Source organism: Carcharhinus amblyrhynchos, chromosome 7 (assembly GCF_965287045.1).
Source record: "Carcharhinus amblyrhynchos chromosome 7, sCarAmb.v2.hapA, whole genome shotgun sequence".
Classification (NCBI taxonomy): domain Eukaryota; kingdom Metazoa; phylum Chordata; class Chondrichthyes; order Carcharhiniformes; family Carcharhinidae; genus Carcharhinus; species Carcharhinus amblyrhynchos.
The window spans coordinates 54453012-54474788 of NC_137330.1; the positions used below are offsets into that span (position 1 = coordinate 54453012).

Consider the following 21777-nt stretch of genomic DNA (forward strand, 5'->3'; position numbering starts at 1 on the left):
CGCGAGATCAGCCTAGTCCCGGATCTGTTGTTGATTGTGTTGCTTAGTAACCATGAGCGCGCTGAAGGCGGAAGAGGTGCGCCAGGTGGCGGAGCTGCAGGTAAAGGGCCAGGTGTGAGGGAGCTCTGCACTGGAGCGACCCAGAGTGTGGAGCACCCAGTGCAGAGTGAGCTTGCCCCATCCGGATCCGCACACTGCGGGACTGCTCTATGGGAGTGAGCTGGGCGGCTTGAACTTCTGATCAGCAATTCACCCGCTGCAAAAATCTCCAACTTTGAGTTGTTGTCGGAAAGCTCAGGCAGTTCAGTGGAACTCACCTGTTTTGTTACCCAGGAAGCGTTGACACCGAAAGATCCCCGTGTAACTCCCGGGTAACTCTACAGCTGCCCTCCCCGCCTCCCGCTCGTCTCTCTCGTCTCCCCAACCCCCCCCCAAAAAACCCAACCTCCCAAACCTCGAACCTCCCAAACCATCCCCCAAATTGACCCCCAAACCCCCCCAAACCAACCCCCATTCCCCAAACAAACCTCCCAAACCAACTCCCAATCCCCAAACAAACCCAAAAACAAACCTCCCAAAACAATCCCCAATCCCAAATCCAAAAACAAACCCCTCAAACAAACCTCCAATCCCCCAAAACACTCCCCAATCCCAAAACAAAACCCCAAACCAATCCTCCAAACAAACCCCCAACCCACCAAACCAACCCTCCAAACAAACCCCCAACTCCCAAAGAAACCTCCCAAACCCCCAACCTCCCAAACCAACCCGAAAACAAACCCAAAAAACAAACCCCCAAGCTCCCAAACCAATCCCCAAACCCTCTGATCTGACAATCCCCAAACCCTCCTGACCATGCTAATCCCAACTACCTCCCCATCTTTGAAAAACCTAACTACTACCCACCATTTGACCACCTCCCGGCCTGACCTACCAACTCACCCATGTACCACCTCACCCATCTGCTACCCTGCCTACCTGCCACCTCATCCACCTACCATTTCATACATCTTCCATCCTATCAACCTGATACCTTTGCCAACCAACCACCCTATCCACTTACCTCAGCTACCAACCTGCCCTACTAATCTGCCCATTCGCACATTCCTCCATCCACTAACATTCATCCATTCGCCCATTCACTCATATTCACATCTTCATTTAAACTTATCTTACAGCAGCTAGTTCTGTAAAAAAGAGGGTGAGGATTTTTCCACGCCCCCCCCCCCCCCCCCCCCGCCCCCGCCCCCCAATGCTACAGAGCAGTGATGGAGTTCTTTGTGGAACTGTTTGCTCCACATTTGTGAAGAAACTGAGTCTGGAAAGGATCTTTCAATTTGGTTTGATCTATTATGGCTGGATGGCCTACTCCTGCTCCTATTTCTTATGTTCTTATTATTGTCACATGTATTGGGGTACAGTGAAAAGTTTTACTTCTTGTGCACAATACGGACAAAACATACCGATTATAGAGTTAATAGGTCGAAGGAAAGGAGACATTGCAGAATATAGTGTTACAGTCATAACTAGAGTGTACAGAAAGATTAGTTTAATATATGGTAGATCCGTTCAGAAGTCTGATGGCAGCAGAGAAGAAACTGTTCCTGAGCCAGAACCAAGAACAGGCCTTTGTATCTTTTTCATGACGGAAGAAGGTGGAAGAGGGTATGTCCTTGATTATACTGGCAGAGGAAAGTATAGGCTGATACATGGAGCAGCATTGAAAATTCATATGATATAGTAACCTGACAATAATTGTTACTTTGTGGAAGATCAGGACCAATGTTATCAATCACCTTTGCAAGGAAATTTCTTGCCATCTCCAATTGTTCAGTTTAAATACAACAGCCTCTTTAAATTCAAGTTACTTTTGCTCTCATGTTTACGTGTGAGCCTACAAAAAATCCGTAATTCCAGAAAAACATTGTGATGAGTAGTTTCATAATAACATATCGAACATTAACAAATTGATGAAGAATCTTAATTGATATTTTATTTACATCTGCCTATTATTGTTCCTCAGTTAACTGTTGATAACTTTTTTGTCGAGGTTTGAATATTCTTGAAAACAGAGGCATGTTGCTGAAGCTTTTTGTCTGGCACCCATCAGGACAAACACAAAAATGCCAAATTTTAAACAACCACAACAATTTATACTACTTGAGAAACACACCTTCAATAGAATGAACTTTCACCTCCTATCCTGAGCATATTTCCAATACATAGATGATACGTTTGCAATTTTTGACTCTGCAATCGTGTGCAAAAATTTCCTTACTTTAATACACTCCATCCCATGCCCAACTTCTCTTTTGAAATTGAGCAATCTAATGCATTATCTTTCTTCAATGTGCTAGTTGAGAAACATGCTGGTGATTCCTCTATGACTATAAGCCTACCTTCACCAGTCAATGTATACATTAGAATTTGTAAAGCTCCATACACTTTAAGATTGGCCTTATTAGCAATCTTTTAAATAGGGCCCTAGCCCTTTGCCCACCTTGCAAGCTTGATGTTGAAATAAAATTGATCAAAGCTGTTCTGTAAAACCACTGTTATCCTGATCAGACCATTTTTGCTGTGTGTCAGCAAAAGTGCTCAGTCTGTCTCAAATTACCTTGGAAAGTATCTCAAAAAAAAATTGGACAATACATTAAAAAAGCCATTCACGCTGCTACTATACAATTGGCTATGTGAGTGGGATTTTCCACCAACAGGATGCTGACTGCAGTCTAAAATGCAGTTCTGCCTACCACATTGCTAAACAACATTGTCTATGAATTTCAGTGCTGCTACTATGCCAGGCTGTATATTCCTATGAATGGCTGATTGATTCAAACAATGAACATGTTCCTTTGGTGGCACCATACCTAACCAGCCTGCAATTTCAAAGTCCAAAACAAAATATCTACTATTAGCTTAGGTACCTTTGCTGAGCAATCCTGAGTGTGCTCATAGTTACATTAACAATTAATCAATTTAAGATGATCAGCGGAGCTTGTAATATGCCTCTCTTGTGCTCGCTAGAAGCGACCCTGTCCAGGGCCCTGTTCTCTGCAAACAAAAGGTGCATGTTCAAGTCTTTTGCCTTTTTCAAATTCCCAGGAGCTTGTGGATCTTATAATTAATTGCCTGTTGTTTTCTCCATGGCAATATCTAGGCTAATCTAGGTCACTGAACTAGTAATCCAGAGACCCAGAGTAATGTTTTGGCAACCTTCAAATCCTGCCCCTGTGGATATTGAAATTTGAATTTAATATTGAAATCGGGAATTAAAAGTCTAATGGTTACCATGAAACCATTGTCAATTGTCGTTAAAAATCCATCAGTTCACTAATGACCTTTAGGGAAGGAAATCTGCCATTCTTACCTGATCTGGCCTACATGTGACTCCAGATCCACAGCAATGTGGTTGACTCTTAACTTGTCCTCTCAAGGGCAACTAGGGATGGGCAATAAATGCTGGCTCAGCCAATGATGCCCCCCCTACCATGACTGATTAAAAGCAATCTGAGCCAACTTGCCAGTCAATCAGCATGCATTTCTCCTGTAGTAGGTTGTTAAGATTGTTTGAAAGTTAGTATTCTTGAATTTTCAAGATGAAAAGTACTGGAGATCATTTTGTAGATGCAGAGAAATTCAAGCTCTGTGGCAAGGTCTTTTTTCTCATTTTCAGCTCACATGCTAATATTGTGATATTAAAAATAATGGCAAGTGCATATTATTTTAGCTATTCTATATAATTAAAATAAACACAATAAAATATTCTAAATATAAATTAAAAATACAAAAGCATTACCGCAGTTCATTCACTGCCTTTCTTTCATCTTCTTTTGACGTCTGATATACTACTTGGCATCACCACAATATTGACTGATCACTCTTTGCATCTCCTCTTGTGAGTTACCCATTCTTCCAATCCCACTGTGTTTAAATTCTCACTGCCACATTTTTCCAGCTGGTCTTAGGCCTTCTTATCTCCATCATTTGTATCGCCACATTTCCTCTCTTCATAACATGCAATCATACCATTTCAATCTCTTCCTGGCTCCTTCCTATCTACTCCCACAATTTTCACTGACACTCTGATGTGCTAGTTCCCAATTTTGTCCTTTCTTGTCACTCCATACATCCATCTCAGCATCTGCATTGATTAATATTCAGTCGTTGTTAATCTCTTGATGTTGCCAAAGTTTCTGCACTATAAGACAAGGCTGGTTTCAGAAAATGTTTCAGCACACTTTCTATTACATAACACTCCATCGCTGTTTTCCAATTACTCCAACCAGGACTAATCCACTATCAAATCTCTACTTCTATCTTTTTCAGATCCAATTCCTTTCCTATCATTCTTCTCCACAGTGGAATAGTCCTTTGCTTTATGGTAGGTTATATGAGAAGAGACTGACATTGGTTACATTGGGTTGTGCAAAACCTTGGGAAATTGCGTCCAGTTTGGAATGGTCCATGGGCCAGATTTTAAGAAGCGATGTGAAAAGTTGGTCTAGGGCCCACCTACAAAAAGCCAGCTGGTGATAGCACACTCAACTATCTGAAAATAAATGCTTTCAGGTATTGTATCAGTTCATTTTAAAAAATTATGTTTTGCTAGTTATTCAGTGATTTTATGGAAATACTCAGTTGCGTGGCTATTTTACATCCAATTACATCTGTATCTCAGGGCAAGAATTCTGCTCCAATCTGGTGAGCAAGTTCTGTCAGAGATTTGTTGGCCATCACACTGCCAACAGTTCTATAGTCCCAGCAGCGCCAGGTTTGAATGATGGCCACAGTTGGAATTACATGAGATCCCAAAGAGGAGAGGTGAAGAAAACTGGAATTAATGCAAGTCTCAAATATAGGAGGGGCTAGGCTGCCAGACTCTATGAAGGAGGTGGAGGACCAGGTTTAAGTGGCCAGTGGAAAAGAGTGTTAAAGAGAAATATAATCTCAGGGGGTGCCATCGATGGACAAAAGAGATAGCTAAAGGAGGTCCCCACCTTGTATGCCATTAGCCCACCCAGTAAAAGCTGCTGGGTTACACACTTGGCATGGGTCTTCTTCTGCAGCAGACAAAATAGCGTCACAATGGGTGAAACACTTCAGTGGCCCTTAAAGACAGAATTATCTTCAGTACTTTTTGCAAAGTGGGAGATGGGTCAGTAGTGGACAGGAAGTCACCGAGCAAGTTTCGTGTTGCATTTTACAAGATATCCACCTTCAACACAACAGCAGATACCATAAGATCCAACCACATATTTTGTTATATACTCATAATTCAATTTAAGAACTGTTTGAAAAGTTTAACTGGAAATAAACTTTTTGACTGCTTGGCTTTAGAAAGAAGATGGTCGCTGTCATTTAATTAAATTATTAAAATGGGAAGCTTTTGATGAAGAGAAAGATTTAAAACCAGGCATTCTTCTTGACTATCTGTACAACACTATTATATTTGCTGCTGAGAAAGGCTTTCCATGGCCCAGTGTGGCACTGGCAGTATGTTTTGCAGAGGAGCTACTTTGCGAAACTAAAGGTAATACTAAAATGCAAGTTATTGTCAAGATTTTGTTTACATTGCTGTTTAAATTGCTGCTGTAAGTTTAAAACGGGCATGAGAACAGGAGGTTTTCTCACCCATTTTACCAGCGAGGTAAGTAATGGTAATTTACGGCATTCTGTGCAATACGGAGGCCGTATTGTGAATCCCGCCAGGAGGGGGAATTGGAATCTCAGCCTGCCATAGGGCCTGTTGCTGAGCTCTAGGAACGCCATTGTGTAGGCACCTGATTCCCCAGAATATTGTGTATACAGGTCTGTCAACTGTCAACACCCCCCATCCCCCCACCCCTTGGACATTGTCACCCCAACCCCCCCCCCCCCCCCCACCCCCACCACCCCCCACCCCCTTTTCCAGGTTCTGATCCCAGCTGATCATCCTTCCCCGACTGCTGCCCCATATGACTGTCCTCCCACCTTCCCATCCCCATTGGAGGTCCCTCCTTGGATCCCTGTTGCCTCCTCAGGCCCTCCCCTTTAGATGCAGGGCTCACAATCACTCTCTCTCTCTCTGAGTTCTTGCTGCTTTATTGGCTCTCCCTCTGAGCATGTGCTGTTTCATGGGCTCTCTCCCTGAACTCCCTCTGTTTTATTGACTCTCTCTCTTTCCCTGAGGATGTCTTGTTGAGGAATTAAATTGAACAGATTAGGATTGGGCTAATTTGTGACCTACATTTTCTACCCAAGTTCTCCTTCCCACATGATTGTTCAACCATTTCCCTTTCTCTACCACCTTGTTTCTCACTAAATGTGGAATGAACAGCTTCTGTAAGGTGAGCTCAAGGAACCTTCAATTATTCTGTCTCCTTGTGACACTTCTTACATGAGTTGTTTTGGATAGCCATGTCATGTATGTTCTGCACAACACAGTTGTTCTACTGTGTTAAATGGGCTCGGAAGCTTACTAAGCTGCATTCCCACACTGACTTTGATTTCCATCCTATTACCTTTTTTACCTTCCTTTATTTCTAATCCTTCTAAAATTGTTGTCAATGACCAAAGTTATCATGGAGCAAATTGAGAATTCAAACAATAAATAATTTTGTTTTGTTTTCATTTTCAGGGAAATCTATGCAAGAGGCTCTTCGAAAATTGAGAGATAAATGTGAAGAGTATCAACATAAACTGAATCCTAATTACCTCCAACATTTAGTCAATTACTTATCTGGAACTTTCTTTAAACATTATCGTCTCTACCAATTTGTACTGTGTGAAACCAGAGAGCTTGACCAAACCATATATAATCTTGAGGTCCACATACCCCAAGAAGTCCCAATTCTGAAAGACGGTGTAGATGCTGAGCGTTGGAAATATGAGAAACATATGGCTAAGATCAGTGAGGCAGAAGATCAGTTACGGGCCAAGCTGTCAGCTTTCCGGAAGACAGTGCAGCTGAAAAGTGAGCAAGAACTGGAGAAATTTTACAAGGATCTCAAATTTCAAGATAAAGAAGTTTTAGAAAGAACAGTAAGTGAGCCCATCTCTTTTTTTAATCAACCACCACCAGAGTTTTAATGCACAAATCTTTGCTTGAAACAATTTTCTGGGGTAAGTAAACTGGAGGAACTGGGAGTAGGCAGACAACAAATTGCAGTATTGCTGTAAGCTTCCAACAGGAACAGATTGTTTCGTGATGACCTTGCCTCCTATTTTCTATTTAATGTAAAATGTGTTGGCAAATATGGTTAAATGAAGGTCAGTTAGAAGTGGACCATTAAAGCAATCTCACTCCACTTAGACCATAATTATTACATTTTAGCATTGCCAAAGCAAAACTGCTTTATGCTGTTACAAATTGCAGTGTCAATGTAGCCTTAATGCACATTCAGCAGGCGTAAGTACACATTCACTATGTTAGCAGAGCTACCTCACAACGCCAGGGACCCGGGTTCAAATCCTGGTTTGGGTGACTGTCTGTGTGGAGTTTGCAGATTCTCCCTATGTCTGTGTGCGTTTCCTCCGGGTGCTGTGTTTTCCTCCCATAGTCCAAAGATGTGCAGGTTGGGTAAATTGGCCATGCTGAGTTCTCCTTGGTGTGTCCAAGTAGGAGCCGGAGTGTGATGACCAGGGGATTTTCACAGTAACTTCATTGCAGTGTTAATCTAAGACTATTTGTAACGAATAAATAAACTTTATTTATTGTCTATTCATAAGAACATAAGAAATAGGAGCTGGAGTAGGCCATCTAGCCCTTCGAGCCTGCCCTGCCATTCAATAAGATCATGGCTGATCTGAAGTGGATCAGTTCCACTTTCCCGCTCTCTCCCCATAACCCTTAATTCCCTTGTCTGTCAAAAACCCATCTACCCATGACTTAAATATATTTAGCGAGGTAGCTTCCACCACTTCAACGGGCAGAGAATTCCAGAGATTCACCACCCTTTGAGTGAAGAAGTTCCTCCTCAACTCCGTTCCAAACTGTCCCCCCCTTATCTTGAGGCTGTGCCCTCTAGTCCTGCTATCCTTTCTAAGCGGGAAGAATCTCTCTACCTCTACCCTATCCATCCCTTTCATTATCTTATACGTCTCTATAAGATCCCCCTCATCCTTCTAAACTCCAACGAGTACAAACCCAGTCTACTTAGTCTCTCTTCATAGTCCAACCCCCTCATCTCCGGTATCAGCCTAGTGAACCTCCTCTGCACTCCCTCCAAGGCCAAAATATCCTTGCGCAAGTGCGGTGACCAAAACTGCACACAGTACTCCAGCTGCGGCCTCACCAGTGCCCTGCACAGTTGCAGCAAGCCCTCCCTGCTTTTATATTCTATCTCCCTCGCTATAAAGGCCAGCATTCCATTCGCCGCCTTGATCACCTGCTGCACCTGCAGACTGGGTTTTTGTGACTCATGCAGAAGGATCCCCAGGTCCCTCTGCACCGTAGCATGCTGCAGCTTTTCGCCCTTTAAATAGTAATCCCTCCTACTATTATTTCTGCCAAAGTTGATAACCTCACACTTGCTAACATTGTACTCCATCTGCCAGGTCCTCGCCCACTCGCTCAGCCTATCCAGATCCCTCTGCAGCCTTTCCATGTCCTCTGCACAGTTTGCTTTTCCACTCATCTTTGTGTCATCAGCAAATTTCGTTACCCTACACTCAGCCACTATATTCAGTCAAGTGTCAAAAGCATTGAGGTAAGTTGAGGTTAAATTAGATAGCTTACAAAAACTGATTTGGGTATCACAATGAGATTGACCCATGTTTGTTTATTGCATTGCTGGAAAGATGTTAAATTTGTGATGACTGCTGTTTTAAATGATTGCTGCCTGCAGCCAGCTGAACTCATACTGTCCACTAGTACTGCTAATACATCAAGCCAGTATTTGAGCGCATGTAACATCAGAACAAGGAGCTGTAGCAAAGATGCAATAAGGGAGAGTTTATTAACAGAGGTGAACATTATGCACAAGTGTTTAGCACCCATGCCAATGCTGCGCATCTAGAGCTTCTTGACCTGTCTAACCCTGCCGTTACATTTTGGTGCGTTCCTAACATCCACAGCAGAGATGGAGGCAGTTTGCTGTCTGCCACACCCTGTTGCCTGTGATAACCTTGGCAGATATCCTCTGGAGGCCTTGGCCTGCTTTCACGGTCCTACTGTGTGGCTGTTCCACCCTCCGTGGCTCTGGTGCTGGAAAGGTCACAGGAAGAGGTGTTGTAAATGGGTGGGACACTCCCAGAGTCACCTGGGTGGATGGCCCCAGGAGGTGCACCAACTGATCTTCCTCCCTATGGATGTCCAAGGGGTCCTCACTTCTTCCTTGGGATAGAGGGGCAGCTGGAGTGAGCTTGAGAAGCCTTGACATCTTCTGGCTTTGGTAGTCAAGGATGCTCACAAGTGCCTGAACCACGGAGTGCATGTTCTGCAGCAGCGCAGGGCAAAAGTCTTGCACCAAGATCTCCACAATGGCCATCACCCCTAGTTGTATTGACCTTGTTACATTGGAATGTTACACAATCACTCTGACATAAGGTGGACAAACTCCTCCATGCAATCTGAGAAGTGTATCAGACATCCCTTCCTAATTTTCCCAAGTTTGCCTTTGGAGCTCCAGCAATTGAGGCATAACTGAGTCCAGAAACTCATCGTCTTAGTGGGATTCAGCAGATTTCCTGGACTCCAGCAATCCTCCGAGTGCCAGAACCCTGGAACATTCCTGCCTCTGCCTGCTGTAGGTTTGAGACTTGATATACTTACCAGATTGTGACCATGAGGCTATACTGGCACTAGACCCCACCAAGGTGTTTGTCTCTGTGCTGCGTTGGAGGGTGTGGGTGAGCGCTCTGATAGTTCTATATCAGGGTCCGTAAATCCCTCCTCTGTGCTGCGGACCTGGCTGGTGGATTTCCTGAAATGTTCCCAGATTTCCCTGTAAAATAAAGGAGAGGTCATTAGCGCATGGCAGGGGATGAGGAAAAGGAGATATCACACACGCCAATTGTTGCCTGTTTCAGTGCTGGATCCTCACTTTATTTATCACTGCTGACCTCACTGTCAGCACAGGAGCGGTCGTTGTTTTCCCCATCCAGCTCTGTCCTTGAAGTCTGTGAGGGTCTTGAGTTCTGGCATTCTTCTGCCTGTCTGGGATCTCTCCCTGTTGTGTGTCAGTTTCTCCTGCATGGAAACAGATGGAAAGAGTGATAGCAGAATCCATATCGGGGCAGATAATAAGGATGCTTGGCATGTATGGATAGTGAGAGGAACCAGCGAGGGAGAGATTTGCAGCATTGGATGGTAGTCCTCTTCTGCAGTGCTTTGGCACTCACAACACTGCCACTGCCCCCCCACTTTGGGCTTGTGACCTTGCTGCTAGATTTCCGCCCTGAGCGTGTGTTGAATACATTGTGGCAAACCTCAACAGCGTTGAAGGTTCCTCCAAGCAGGCATTGGGGAGTTTTGGTGCAGATTTCCTGGCAGCCATCACTTCCTGGAGACCTGTGAGGTAATAAGAACATAAGAACATAAGAAATAGGAGCAGGAGTAGGCCATCCAGCCCTTCGAGCCTGCCCCGCCATTCAATAAGATCATGGCTGATCTGTCGCTGCTCAGTTCCACTTTCCCGCCTGTGTGTGGTTAATGTGCGCTGGGGGCCTTTAAATGTGGCACCCTGATGATTGCAGCACTGAGGTGATGGCAGTGTGGGCAAATTAGAGGCCATTGTGCCAGCTGGGGACAGGAAATCTTCCAGTCATATTGTTTAGGAGGCAGTGGGAAGAAATAGCTGCAGAGGTCAATATCAGGAACATGAATACAGTGCCAGAAGTTCAACCACCTTGACCCAAGTTGTTGAAAATGATGAATTCAGTCTTCAGTTACGCATTCTATTCCTTCAGGTCGTCACCTGAACCATGATAGGATTAGTGTTCTAGGGAATCATATAAGTAGGGTGATAAAGAGGGCTTTAACTTTAGTAAGGAGAAGGGGTCAAATGAGAGGTTAGTGAGTCAAAAGGAAACAATGTGGTAATAGAGCAGAGTAGCAATGATAACCAGAGTGTGACAGGGAATGACAGAGGTTACAATCTTTCAAGTATACCACCAGATAAGGCCAGAGAATGCAAATGGTAAAAAGACAGGATCTGTATCTGAGTGTGCAGCATTCATAACAAAATGGATGTATTATTAGCACAGGTAGAAGTAAATATGAATGACCTGATAGCCATTACAAAGACATGGTTGCAGGGTGACCAAGGCTTGGATCTGAATATTGACTTTTCAAAAAAAAGGAAGCTACTAAAGGGCAGTGGGACAGTTCTATTAATTATAAAATCCCTACAGTGTAGAAGGAGGCCATTTGCTCCATCAAATCTGCACTGACAACAATCCCACCCAGGCCTTATCCCTGTAACCCCATATATTTAGAACATAGAACACTACAGCACAAACAGGCCCTTCGGCCCACGAGTTGCACCGATCACATCAACACCTATCTATAACCCCCAATCCCATAAAACCCCATATACTCATCCAGAAGTCTTTTAAAAGACCCCAGTGAGTTTGCCTCCACCACCACTGACGGCAGCCGATTCCATTCACTCACCACCCTCTGAGTGAAAAACTTACCCCTAACATCACTTCTGTACTTTCCTCCCCGCACCTTGTGTCCTCTCGTAGCGACCATTTCAACCCGGGGAAATAGCCTCTGAGAATCCACCCTATCTATTCCTCTCAGCATCTTATAAACCTCTATCAGGTCGCCTCTCAACCTACGTCTCTCCAGGGAAAAGAGACCCAGTTCCCTCAACCTAACTTCGTAAGGCATGCCTCCCAGTCCAGGCAACATCCTTGTAAATCTCCTCTGTACCCTTTCAATAGCTTCTACGTCTTTCCTATAGTGAGGCGACCAGAACTGCGCACAGTACTCCAAATGAGGCCTGACAAGGGTCTTATAAAGTTGCAGCATTACCTCCCGACTCCTAAACTCAATCCCTCGATTTATGAAGGCCAGTACACCATACGCCTTCTTGACCACCTCTTCCACCTGCGAGGCCGATTTAAGAGTCCTGTGGACCCGGACCCCAAGATCCTTCTGCTCCTCAACACTACCAAGACTCCTGCCCTTGATAGTGTACTCATTCATCCCGTTGGTTCTGCCAAAATGGACGACTACGCATTTATCCGCGTTGAAGTCCATCTGCCACTTCTCCGCCCAGTCCTGCATCCTATTTATGTCCTGCTGCAACTTTTGCCATCCTTCCAGACCATCCACAACACCACCGACCTTCGTGTCATCAGCGAACTTACTTACCCATCCTTCCACCTCCTCATCCAGGTCATTTATGAAAATGACAAACAGCAAGGGTCCTAGAACAGATCCCTGGGGCACTCCACTGGTGACTGACCTCCATTCAGAAAAAGACCCATCGACAACCACTCTCTGCCTTCTGCAGGCAAGCCAGTTCTTGATCCACAAGGCCAAAGGCCCTCGGATCCCATGCCCTCTCACCTTCTCAAGAAGTCTTGCATAGGGGACCTTATCAAACGCCTTGCTGAAGTCCATGTACACCACGTCCACGGCACTTCCTTCGTCAATGTGTTCAGTCACATTATCGAAGAACTCAACTAGGCTCGTAAGGCACGACGTGCCCTTGACAAATCCATGCTGACTATTCCTGATCATGTCAAACCTCTCCAAATGGTCGTAAATCTTGTCCCTCAGAAGCCTCTCCATCAGCTTACCAACCACTGAGGTCAGACTCACCGGTCGATAATTTCCCGGGCTATCTCTGTTCCCTTTCTTGAAAATAGGGACTACATCCGCAATCCTCCAATCTTCCGGAACCTCTCCCGTCTCCATTGACGACGCAAAGATCATCGCCAGGGGCTCTGCAATCACTTCCCTCGCTTCCCACAGTATCCTGGGGTATATCCCATCTGGTCCCGGCGACTTATCAATCTTGATAGAATTCAAAAGTTCTAATACATCCTCCACCTTAATATCCACAAACTCAATCTTTTCCATCTGCTGCAAATCCGTGGCAAAATCTCCCAGATCAGCTTCCACCGTGAATACTGAGGCAAAGTACTCATTAAGCACCTCTGCCATTTCTTCTGGTTCCACACAGACCTTACCCCCTTCACCTTTTATAGGTCCTATCCCTTCTCTTCTCATCCTTTTACCTTTCACATATTTATAAAAGGCCTTGGGATTCTCCTTAATCTTACCCGCCAAGGTCTTCTCATGACCCCTTCTGGCTCTCCTAATTTCCCTTTTAAGGTCCTTTCTACAGTCCTTATACTCCTCAAGATCCTTAACCTCTCCGAGTTCCCTGAACCTTTTGTACACCTTCCCTTTCCTCCTGACTAGGTTCAACACAGCCTTCGTGCACCACGGTTCCCTCGACCTACCAAAACCCCCTTGTCTCATCGGAACGTTGTCACGCATAGCTCCAGACAAACATTCCTTGAATATCCGCCACCTTCCTTCAGTACTTTTCCCTAAGAACGCCTCCTTCCAGTTTATTTGTCCAAGTAACTTCCTGACTTCTTCGTATCTCCCCTTACTCCAGACAAACACCTTCCTAGCCTGCCTGATCCTATCTCGTTCCAATGCAATTGTGAAGGAGATAGAATTATGGTCACCATTCCCAAGATGCTCCCCTACCGAGAGATCCATCACCTGCCCTGGTTCATTCGCCAGTACCAGGTCAAGTACAGCCTCTCCCCTCGTAGGCTCATCCACATACTGTGTCAGGAAACCTTCCTGAACACACCTAACAAACTCCTCCCCATCCAAACCCCTTACCCTAGGGATATTCCAGTCGATGTTTGGGAAATTGAAGTCTCCCATCACGACAACTCTGTTATTAATACATTTCTCCAGAATCTGTTTCCCTATCTGCACTTCAACTTCCCTGTCACTATTGGGCGGCCTATAGAATACACCCAGCAAAGTTTTCGACCCTTTGCTGTTCCTAACTTCCACCCACAGAGACTCTGTAGATAGTCCCTCCATGGCATCCTCTTTCTCTGCAGCCATGACACTGTCCCTGATCAACAGTGCCACTCCACCACCTCTTCTGCCATCCTCCCTGTCCTTCCTGAAGCATCTGAAACCTGGCACCTGAAGTACCCAGTCCTGTCCCTGAGACATCCAAGTCTCCGTAATGGCCACCACATCACAATCCCAAGCAGCAATCCATGCCCTAAGCTCATCTACCTTATTCACTACACTCCTTGCATTAAAATATATACACTTCACCCCCTCAGTCTGGGCATTTCCCTTCTCCACCCCCTGTCTAACCTCCCCCCCCATACTGCCTGCGGTCCTCCCCTACCTGGGAGCTAACCTCCTCCGTCCCAGTTTCCCCATCATAATTCCCTCCCCCCCTCCTATCTAGTTTAAAGTCCCCCCGGTAGCCTTAGCCAGTCTTCCCGCCAAGGTATTAGTCCCCCTGGGATTTAAGTGCCACCCATCCTTACTATACAGGTCCCACCTACCCCTAAAGAGGTCCCAGTGATCTAGGAACCGAAATCCCTGCCCTCTACACCAGTCCCTCAGCCACGCATTCAGCCTCCACCTCATTTCATTTCTTCCCTCATTCTCCCGTGGCACAGGCAGCAATCCTGAGATTACTACCTTCGCTTTTCTCTTCCTCAGCTGCCTACCCAGTTCCCTATAGTCCCTTTTCACGAGTGCCTCCCTCTTGCCTACGTCAGTAGTACCTATATGTACTACTACCTCCGGTTCCTCACCCTCCCCTTTCAGGATGTCTGGGACACGCCCAGAGACATCCCGAATCCCAGCCCCAGGGAGACAAACCACCATCCGCGACTCCCCTCTACGTCCACAAAAACGCCTGTCCGCGCCCCTCACTGTGGAATCCCCTATTAGCACTACCTTTCTGCTCTCTTTTTTGATTTTTCGACTCACTGGCTCAGCTCCAGAGACCTGGCCACCGCTTCCTCCCTCAGATGAGCTGTCCCCCCCAGTAGTACTCAGGCCAGAGTACTTATTTTGAAGGGGGACATCCACCGGTGTGCTCTCCATCACCCGTGGTTTCCCCTTCCTAATAGTCGCCCAAGTGCCCTCATCCCGTTGCCCTGGTGTGGCTACTTGCTTATAGCTCCTATCTATAACCTCCTCACTCTCCCGAATGAGCCGAAGGTCCTCGAGCTGCATTTGCAGCTCCTTAACCTGGTTTCGTAGGGCCTGCAGCTCCACACACCGAGCACAGGTGTGGATGTCTGGCAGACCAGGAGCCTCCAAGACCTCCCACATGTTGCATTGGCAACAACATACAGGTCTCACACCCATACTTGCCCCTTATAGCAACCCAGAGGAAAAAGTTAAAAAAAACTTATAACTCACCTTATCTCTTTGGCCCTGTGAGCCAAAGCCCTGACAGCACACACAAAAACAAAAGCAGTCTTACCTGCTCTCAGACAGAGCCCCTCTCTCTCTTTTTTATTTATTCTGCTAATATCCCTGACACTAATGGACAATTTAGCATGGCCAATCCATCTAACCTGCACGTCTTTGGACTGTGGGAGGAAACCGGAGCACCCAGAGTAAACCCATGCAGACACGAAAATAATGTGCAAACTCTGCACAGACAGTGATCCAAGCCAAGAATTGAACCTGGGTCCCTGGTACTGTGAAGCAGAGTGCTAACCATTGTGCCACTGTAATTAAGGATATCACTCATACAGTAGTAAGGGTTGACCTTGACCCAAAAAAACAAAATGTATAATCAGTTTGGGTAGAGATAGGACATAGTAAGGGTAAGAGGTCACTTGTGGGAGTAGTTTATAGCCCCATATCAGATGGACAAGATATACAGGAAGAAATAGAGGGTGTGTGTAGGAGAGGTACCACAATAATCATGGAGCTTTAATCTACATGCAAATCAGATTGGCGAAGGTAGTCAGGAAAATGAGTTCATAGAGTGCATTGGAGACAATTTCCTGAATTGGTATACTCAAGAACCCACCAGGGAGCAAACTGTTCTGGACCTGGTAATAAGCAATGAGACAGCGTTAATCATTAACCTCATAGTATAGGAGCCCATCGGTGACAGCAATCATAACAAGATAGAATTTCATGTTTGGTTTGAAGAGAAACGTGTGTCTAAGACTGTATTAAACTTGAATAAAGATAATTGTAAGGATATGAAAGCAGATCTATTAAAGTGCATTGAGAAGTTAGTTAAAAGGGAAGACAGTAGAGATGCAGCGGCAAATGTTTAAGCAGATATTTAATAACTCTCAGTAAAGATTTATCCCAATAAGGAAGAAAGACTCTTTGAGAAAGAAGTATCATCCATGGCTGAATACGAAAGTTAAGGATAGTATCAAACTGAAAGAAACACCCTAAAAATCTGCAAAGGTTAGTGGCAGGTCAGATGATTGGTCAAACTTTAAGAACCAACAAAAAAAAATGACTGTTAAGGTAATAAAGAGGGAGAAAAATAGAGTATGAGAGAAAGATAGCTAGTAATATAAATAAAAGTAGATAGTAGGTTTTTCTACAAAGTTTTTCTTATTTAAATAAGAAAGGAGTAACTAAAGTTAATTTTGGCCTTTTAGAGAGAATGGGGAATTGATAATGGAAAACAAAGAAATGGTAGAGGCATTGAGTAGGTATTTTGTCTACCTTCACGGTAGAAAACTTGGAAAACGTCCCAAAGATATGAAAATCCAGAGGTGAATGGCAAGGAGGAACTTAAAATAATCACCATCAATAAGAGAAAAGCTACAGGAGAAACAGTTAGACCTAAAGGCTGAAAGATCCCCAAACAGATGGCCACCATCTAATGTTCTTAAAAGAAGTGACTGTAGAGATAGTACCTGCATTGATTATAATCTCCTAAAATTCCTTAGATTCTGGAAGGGTCCCAGCAGATTAGAAAAAGCTAATGTAATTTTTTATTTAAGAAATGAGGAGACAGAAAGCAGGAAACCACAGGCCAATTAGCCCAACATCTCTTATAGGGAATTGCTAGAATCCATTAATAAGGAAGTTACAGCAGGATTCTTGGAAAATCATAATGTGATCAAGCAGAGTCAACATGGCTTTGAGAAAGGAAGATCATGTTTAATTAATTTATTAGAGTTTTTTGAAGAAGTAACAAGCAAGGTTGATAAAGGAAGCCTGTAGATGTGGTGCACTTGGATTTCCAAAAGGCATTTGATAAGGTGTCACAATTAAGATAAGATTTAGGAACATAGAAATTAGAAACAGGAGTAGACTATGCTGCCCTTCGAGCTTGCTCCACCATTCATTTTGATCATGGTAGATCATCAAATTCAATATCCTTTCTTTGCTCTTTGATAGTGACTTTTAAAGGGCATCTTAACAAATACATGAATATGATGGGAATGGAGGGATGTGGTCCCTGGAAGGGTAGGGGTATTAGTTCAGTCGGGCAGCATGGTCAGTGCAGGCTTTGAGGACCGAAGGACCTGTTCCTGTGCTGTAATTTTCTTTCTTCTTAGTTCTTTGTTTTATCCTGATCCTCCCTTCCCCCATATCCATTTATCCCTTTAGCCCCAAGAGCTATTCTTGAAATCACACAATGTTTTGGCCTTATCTACTTTCTGTGGTAATGAATTCCACACATTCACCACCCTCTGGGTTCAGAAATTACCCCTCACAGTTCTAAAAGGTTTACCCCTTATTCTGAAACTATGACCCCCTAATTCTGGACTCCCTCATTGGGAATATTCTGAATCTATCCTGTCTCACCCTGTTAGAAGTTTATAAGTTTCTATGAGCTCCCCTCTCACTCTTCCAAACTCTAGTGAATATAATCCTAACTGACTTAGTCACTCCTCATATGACAGACCTGCCATCCCAGGATTTCATGGATGAAGGATTGGTTAGCTAACAGAAGGCAGAGAGTTTGGATAAATGGGTCTCATTTGGATTGACAAACTGTAACTAAGGGAGTGCCACAGGGATCAGTGCTGGGGCCTCAATTAGTTACAATCCACATCGATGATTTGGGTGGCACAGTGGTTAGCAATGCTACCTCACAGCACCAAGAACCAGGTTTGATTCTGGCCTTGGGTGATTGTCTGTGTGGAGTTTGCATGTTCTTCCTGTGTCTGTGTAGGTTTCTCCTAGGTGCTCTGTTTTCCTCCCACAGTCCAAAGATGCGCAGGTTAGGTGGATTGACCATACTAAATTGTACCTCTGAGTGTCCAAAGATGCTGTTTTGGAGAGTTGGTGCAGCCTCAATGGGCCAAATGGTTTCCTGCACTGCAGATATTCTATTTTTCTATGGAAGGGACTGAATATACAGTGGCTACATTTGCTGGTGACATCATATAGATACAAAAGTAAGTTGTCAAAAGGAAGTGTAGAATTGGCAAAAGGATATAGCCTGGTTAAGTGAATGGACAAAAGTTTGACAGATGGAAGATAAATGTGAACTTGTCCACTTTGCAGGGAGAATAGAATGGAGAAGGATTGCAGAACTCGGTAGTACAGAGGGATCTGGGTGTCCGGGTTTCTGAATCACAGAAGTCAGTATGCAGGTAGTATGCACTGACAAAAGTCAGTGATTAGAAAGACAAGTGAAATATTGGCACTCACTCCACCCTCCAACACTCGCTATCAACCTGTACTCAATCCTTTAGTTTGTCACATACGTAGCACTGGTTCAAACCTCGATCACATTTCACAACTTGCACATAAGCACCACCCAAACATTTTGCAGAACACCCACTGACATAATTCTCTCTCAGGAGAAACAGGTGACTAACAGATTGCAGCAGGAGAGGCTTGGGCAAAGGCAAGTGAGGCCTGCATCTTTTAACTCTCATAAGACAATGTCGACCTTCATAGAAAGGAACATTGCTGAGGTGATAGTAATTGTTACCGAACCTAATCCTCTTCAAATTTCTCCCTCATTTCACCCCCCACCTTATCACATAATCTCCACTGGCTTGCACATTGTGTAAGCATGCACTTCTTACTTCCTCCTTTTCCCTCATCACAACCCAAGTGTGTTCCTTTTTCATTTCTGATATCGAAAATCTGGAATCTTTCCAGTCAGAGGAGGAAGCAGAAGAAGGTATTGAAGATAAAAAGACACCATCATTCAGTCTTACACTTGCAGCCACCAGCTGAGAGACCAATCACTTATTGAGGCTAGGATAAAGGAGATGGTGAGGCATGTGTGAGGCACAATGTACAAGTACACAGGAGCCAGGGCAAAGGAAAACAATTGCACAGGTTCCTGCTCACCAGAGGAAAAATCATTCAACAGTTCTACTACAGAGGAATCAGATGAGAGTTTCTTTGGGTCAGGCTACGGAAAAAGGCAGGTGGAATTCTACCAGAAAGGCTGCATGTAATGCTCAGGGGCAGAGACAAGTACAGCTCCAACTTTCCACAGGGCTTTGTGCAGAGCTTGAAGCCTGTCTTTTTCAACATAGAACAGGTAGTAACCTCCATCAGCACGCCTGTGAAGCCCACCATGATACAATGTCAGATATAACAGCTTTCACCAAATGTTGATGTGCAAACTGAGAATTTTATGCTGTGTTTTGGATGTACTGTTCAAAGAGAATTCAAGAGCACAGCAGCTGGATTACTGAGGTACCACCTTGTGATAGTGGAGTGACTCCATGGAACACAAACCTGTGAACTTTCAGGATGGCAACACTCCTTCTCCCACGCCTGCACCATGTTGTCTGCTCACCAGCCAGCTGACACATGGTGCAATCTAAAACTAAATCCTCTCGGCACAGGGCAACTCAAGATTTTGAACATGATACTGCTCAGCAAATATATAATATTGGACTTAGTGAGTGTATCGAGTATTCATACAATAATACCACAAAACATAACCTGTAGGTTTCAATTTTAGTTCTGAAAAATCTATGTTTTTTGTTGCATTTGACAACTTTAACAGTAGAGGGCAGGACTGACCTGCCTGCAGACTTCCCCACAAACAATCCCAGTGACAAGCACTTTGCGAAACATGCACTTGATTGTTCTTCCTTCTTAATTCCTTTCTCACCAAGTGGATTTTCATCCTTCTTCAGCTGATTTAATAAAGACCTTAATATGAAAGTTAATGCTACAAGTTGATGAACAATGTTCTATGTATGAAATACTATCTTTTTGCTATTATTCTGAATACGTAATAGTAATCTTAATGAAAATGTATATATGCCATAATGAATTACCTTGTTAGCCTTGTATTATTGTTTGTAAATTATTTATTAGAAGATTCTTTGTGTTCACTTACTAAGCATATAGAGTCAGAACCTCAATAGCGCGAGAAGTTTGAGGCACTGGAGACCTGAAATCCTTCTCACACAAAAGTTTCCAGGGCCCAGATACTTTAAATAAAGAAGGTGGATGCTCACACCAGTAGGACGCAGCTCAGGCACTCAATTGTATAGCAGGTAGGAGCAGGGAAGATAGAACCGCATTGTTGTGTGAGAGTGCAACCGCTTGGTCTATCTTAAAAGTTCAAGAATATTTGCTAAATTGTCTCTTCATTCAGTGTGGTCTGAAAGTTTTATGCCTACAAATTCTGGAGTATTCCTGGAACATGACTCTGATCTGGAAATGGCTCTGGACATCACTTCAGCTACTCTCTTAACCTTAATGCCAAAATTACACCTGACATCCAAGTCGGTTGAGGAAAGGAGACAGACTTAGTGTGAAATTTATCACAAAATGTCATTTTTGTCACATTTTCTGTCTCCTTCTTTGCATCAGACTTTCAATAGATTATGGTGGATTATGTACCCAGCTCTGCAACCAGCAGGAATTTCTGGCAAATTTTCTTCAGGTTGGAGAGCTGGGACCTCAAGGACATTTGGAACCATTCTCTGAAACTAGTGCGCTTTTACCAAGCTGCCCAATTCCTTTTACCATATCTCACAAGTATGCACTACTTGAGGTCGAAAGATCTGAAACCAAGATCTCGCCACCATAAATTCTGTTATGGCTCCCTCATGAGATTTAGCAGCCATAATGGTATTTGTACCCACAGTTAACGGGCCCACAAAATCACACCCGTAGAGTTTCACGAGTACAGCTCATTGAAGCTCCAGATTAACAGCAAGAACTAACTCTCTTCCAGTCAGTTAGTTTAGCGTTAACATAATGTTTTGGAAACTGCTTGTTATTTTTACTACAATAATTTGTTTAATTTTCAGAGTCTGGAAAAAATTATCAAGGATGCTTACGATATACAGATGACAGCAACTTCTGACATTCTGCAAAAAGAGATTGAAACTTCATTTCAAATCCTAGACTTAAAAATTCAGAAGACAACCATACCCCTTCCAGTTTCCAAATCAGTTCACTTATCCACAACAAAGGAAACTAAAAGTGGGGTAATGAAGAGAAAGAAATAGAAACATTTTAAGAATGCAATTTATTAATTGTGACATTTTCAACAAGAAAATAATCTTTATATATAGTGAGAAAATCCAATTATTTCATTGTGTGAAAGTCAATAAAGTCATCTTTGTTAGCACATTTATTGAAAATTTCTGGTTAATTGGCTTGCAATGAAAATTGTGAGATTCTATATGAGAGATTGCATTCTGTATGACATGTTTTTGTACTTTGTCATCATTTTTCCTGTTAACCAAACTTCCAATTTCTAAAATAAACATTTGAAGTAAGTTATAAACTTTTGGCATCTTTAAAGCCATGCCAGAAACAAATTGCATCTCATAATGAAATTTCTGTCTGTGGCAAACAAATCATTGGTCTGAAAATTACTCTTATTTATTACTGTTTGGATG

At 43.7% G+C, this 21777-nt stretch overlaps 1 protein-coding gene across 1 annotated transcript; it reads left to right on the plus strand.

Moving 5' to 3' along the window:
- The first annotated feature begins 44 nt into the window (after positions 1–44).
- Positions 45–21662, plus strand: c7h8orf74 (chromosome 7 C8orf74 homolog). Its single transcript, XM_080192340.1, has 4 exons — positions 45–100; positions 5341–5533; positions 6620–7023; positions 21181–21662. Exons 1-4 carry the CDS (start codon positions 53–55, stop codon positions 21379–21381), a joined length of 846 nt encoding a protein of 281 aa, XP_080048466.1. The 5' UTR covers positions 45–52; the 3' UTR covers positions 21382–21662.
- Positions 21663–21777: the final 115 nt, after the last annotated feature.